Raw genomic sequence first — 3,268 nt, 5'->3', positions numbered from 1 at the left:
CACTATAACTTACACAAGACTACGGAATACTTCTTCTACTTCCATTTGATGGTTGTCAAATACTTTTGATTCAATAGCGCCCTCTTCTTTAGCATAGATAACTATGGCCATGAAGAAGTCCACTGGCGGTAATGAACGACTTCTTCTTTCTTATCGCGGTTGACAGGTGATTTTGGTGCATTACTGCCACACATTATTAAACGGAGTGCATGCATGTGGCAGTAATTAAACTGTACATTAAATGAAAGAAAAAGAAAAAGACTGAACACAAATACCCCCCAAAGAAGTAATGTAAGAAATTAGACATAAAAACACAAAATGTGGATGCATAATTATGCGCTATGACTGTGTCTCTTATGTCATTTGTTTTTATTTATTTATTAACCACTGGAACCTTAGCATAAAAACCATCATAGGAATGTGAATGTGAGTGTTTTTGCCACTTGATTTACATAGTGCTGTAGATGTAATTGATTTTCAATTATTGTTTATGTTTTGATCAGTTCATGTTAAATAAAATATACATGATTAATGTAAGTGCATTAGATTCAATTATAAATGTAAATATTCATTGTCATGTTTTGGTTTTCAATTGTTTCTGTTTTCCCTTGCCGTTGCTGGGGAAACAGCTGGAAGGCGGATCCTGCCAACACACCTGCTGCCCATTAGGTCATCAGGCCAAAATAAAAGCCTGGCAGCAACAGAGAGGAGTGTCGCTATTGCTCCGTGACGCTACTCACCATACCTGACTTTTTGATACTGCTACCTTTCTAGCGGCGATTTTTCTTGGTGTTGTGGACTAGTGAAGGGAAAATGAAGCATCATGAAGCAATGAGGCCTTCCATCCAACTGCTTCGCTCCTGGGCCGAAGCATCATGAGGCTTCATTTGCTCTATTGTGCCATCATGTGGACAATAAATGTCATGACAGACAGAGTGATTAAAATGATACCATAGATTTGATGGGGTCAAAAGGGTAGGGAGTTGTGATGTGAATGAATGTGCGTGTGGTACTTGAAAGAATGATTGCTCTATTTGTTTGTTTTTTTAGACATTGACATATAAACAAAGAACACATTTCATTCATTTTTATTTAGGAAAACTAGCATTTCCAAAGTTTTGGGCTTCAAACGGTTTCTTCTTTTACATAGGATTTCTCCTGCTTTTGAAAATATTCTCTCGCAAGGGACGGATGAGGCCGGGGTACAGAGGAAGGTAATTGCTAGTTTGTAGAGGTTTGGGTAGAGATGTTTGTGCAGCTCCCAGTAGTCCAGAGGGTTTGACACCCTGCTTATGTTCGGTTCCCCCAGGTAAGTGTGGACCTCCACAGTCGCATCTGCATCACTCTGGGTCCTCGCCTGGGTCCTCCTCTGCATGACTGTGTGGTCCAATCGCCGCCACAGTTTGTCACCTAAGACACAACAAACAGACTAACAGCCAACAGGCAGTTCTGGCTGCCCATCGCAGAGATGGGAGCAAAAGAATGCCTTATCCCACAATAATGCACTGCCACTCATTTCCCATTGCTCAATTAACACATTAGAATGTGTCGAATATTACCTTGCGCCACAGGCTGGGAAGCTTCTGATGTGCCCGGTTGTGTTAATGAAGAGGAGGAGGGGGAAGATGCCCTTTGCCAGATCACTGTCGCACATTCAGCTGTGAGCCTCCTCTCAGCCTCTTGTGCTTTATTGGGGCTAAAGAAGCCTATCTTCTTGTACCTGCAAATGACAATGAGACTCATTGCAGTTGTGAACTGTTCAACAAGAGGCAGTTGCTCATTTGTTGGTACTAGTAGACAGATGAGAAAAACAGACAACTGATACAAACCTGGGATCCAGCAGTGTTGCCAGTGACATGATGCTCATGGCTTGGAGGTTGTAGAGCTTGTCCCTCAGTTGCTTTTTAAGACACTCAGCCATTGCTTTGCTCTGCTCAATTTGTATGGCTCCCATGTCATCCTCCAAGGTGTGGTGCAGCATGGCCAAAAGTGGTATGACCTTGGACCCAGACACTCTCCTCTCCTCTGAGAGCTCTACGGTGGCATCATTGAATGGGGACAGCACCTGCAGACTCTCAGAAATGAGCCTCAACTGGTGGGATGTGAGTGGGGTAATGTCAGTGTCAAGACCTGCCAGGGCTGCTCCTACGGCTTCCCTGAGGTTGTACATCCGCTGCAGCATGTGGAAGGTGCTGTTCCAGCGTGTCTCCACCTGAAAATAAAAGGTCATTATTGTTTGAAAGGAGAGTGGAAGCAGTTATGGATGTCAAGTTACCTCTTGAATGAGCTTCAGCACAGGCTCTGTAGGCTTCATTTGCTCCTGCACCTGTGTCAGCCTTGTCTATAAAAAAATAAAATGGGAAACAAAACATTATTAAAGTCATTCAGCATGTAATAAAGGAATTCACCTTTGCAGTCGTACTGCTTTTGAAGTAGCCAACTATACTCCTACACTGAAGACGGATGTCAGACAGCTCAGTGTTCTCTGCCAGAGCCTTCTTCACTATGAGATTTAATGTCGGGCACATGCAGCCATGTTGGCTGCACCATCTGTCACAAGGCACGTAACTTTGGTGGCAATGCCCCATTGTGCCATGAGTGCCGATTTAACGGCAGCCATGTTCTCAGCTGTATGGCGGTCAGGGAAATGGAGCACACCTAACACAGCTGAGTGCAGAGAGGTTTGCTCATCAATGAAATGACAAGTGACTGCCAGGTATGCATCTGTGTTTATGCTGGTCCACATGTCTGCTGTAATGCTCACTGCAGAGGACCTTGCCACAAGCTCTTTGGCCTTCTCCTTTGCCTGCTGGTACCTTTCCTCCACCATGGCTTTCAAAGTCTAAAGGAAAGCAGTAATAACACTATTGGAAGAGCAGTTATAGGGGGGAATGGGGAATAATGATTCATGTGCTCTCATACACACCTGCCTGGTGGGGAGAACATATGTAGGGTCGAAAGCTTGGATAAGCTTCCTGAACCCTGTGTCCTCCACAAAACTGAAGGGCTGGCAATCTTCAATGACCATGTTGATCAATGCCTCCACTGCATTCTTATCTACTGCAAACAGAAACAGAGTAGGCCTATTAATGATAGATGTCATTCATTTAATCTGTCACATTTCAAATATACATGGTGGCTATGCTGTTTTTTCATTGCATGTTGAAAAATGGCTTACCTGGGCGTGGTACTATTGGAGTTGTCTCCTTATTTTCATGCAGGGCCCTATAATGCCTCGACATGGATGAAGTGTTGTCTTGGTATCCAA

General features: G+C 43.8%; 1 protein-coding gene across 1 annotated transcript; it reads right to left on the bottom strand.

The window, feature by feature from the left end:
• Window positions 1-770: 770 nt before the first annotated feature.
• On the bottom strand, window positions 771-2,972 carry LOC144060462 (zinc finger BED domain-containing protein 4-like). Its single transcript, XM_077580052.1, has 8 exons — window positions 2,927-2,972; window positions 2,765-2,832; window positions 2,453-2,667; window positions 2,276-2,341; window positions 1,830-2,212; window positions 1,560-1,720; window positions 1,132-1,410; window positions 771-799 (listed from the first exon to the last, which is right to left on the bottom strand). Exons 4-8 carry the CDS (start codon window positions 2,312-2,314, stop codon window positions 771-773), a joined length of 891 nt encoding a protein of 296 aa, XP_077436178.1. The 5' UTR covers window positions 2,315-2,341; window positions 2,453-2,667; window positions 2,765-2,832; window positions 2,927-2,972.
• Window positions 2,973-3,268: the final 296 nt, after the last annotated feature.

The sequence above is a fragment of the Vanacampus margaritifer genome, chromosome 11 (assembly GCF_051991255.1).
Source record: "Vanacampus margaritifer isolate UIUO_Vmar chromosome 11, RoL_Vmar_1.0, whole genome shotgun sequence".
NCBI lineage: Eukaryota > Metazoa > Chordata > Actinopteri > Syngnathiformes > Syngnathidae > Vanacampus > Vanacampus margaritifer.
The sequence above is the reverse complement of the archived record's forward strand: the minus strand, read 5'-3'. Positions and strand labels throughout refer to the sequence as shown.

What these genes read in the sequence shown, in the direction of transcription:
- LOC144060462 (XM_077580052.1), bottom strand. Translation starts at nt 2,314, where the DNA reads ATGAAGCCTACAGAGCCTGTGCTGAAGCTCATTCAAGAG. An exon ending in TTCCCAGCCTGTGGCGCAAG is followed by an intron (nt 1,411 to 1,559) that starts GTAATATTCGAC and finishes GTTGTGTCTTAG; the next exon opens with GTGACAAACTGTGGCGGCGA. An exon ending in CCTATGTAAAAGAAGAAACC is followed by an intron (nt 800 to 1,131) that starts GTTTGAAGCCCA and finishes TCCCTTCACTAG; the next exon opens with TCCACAACACCAAGAAAAAT.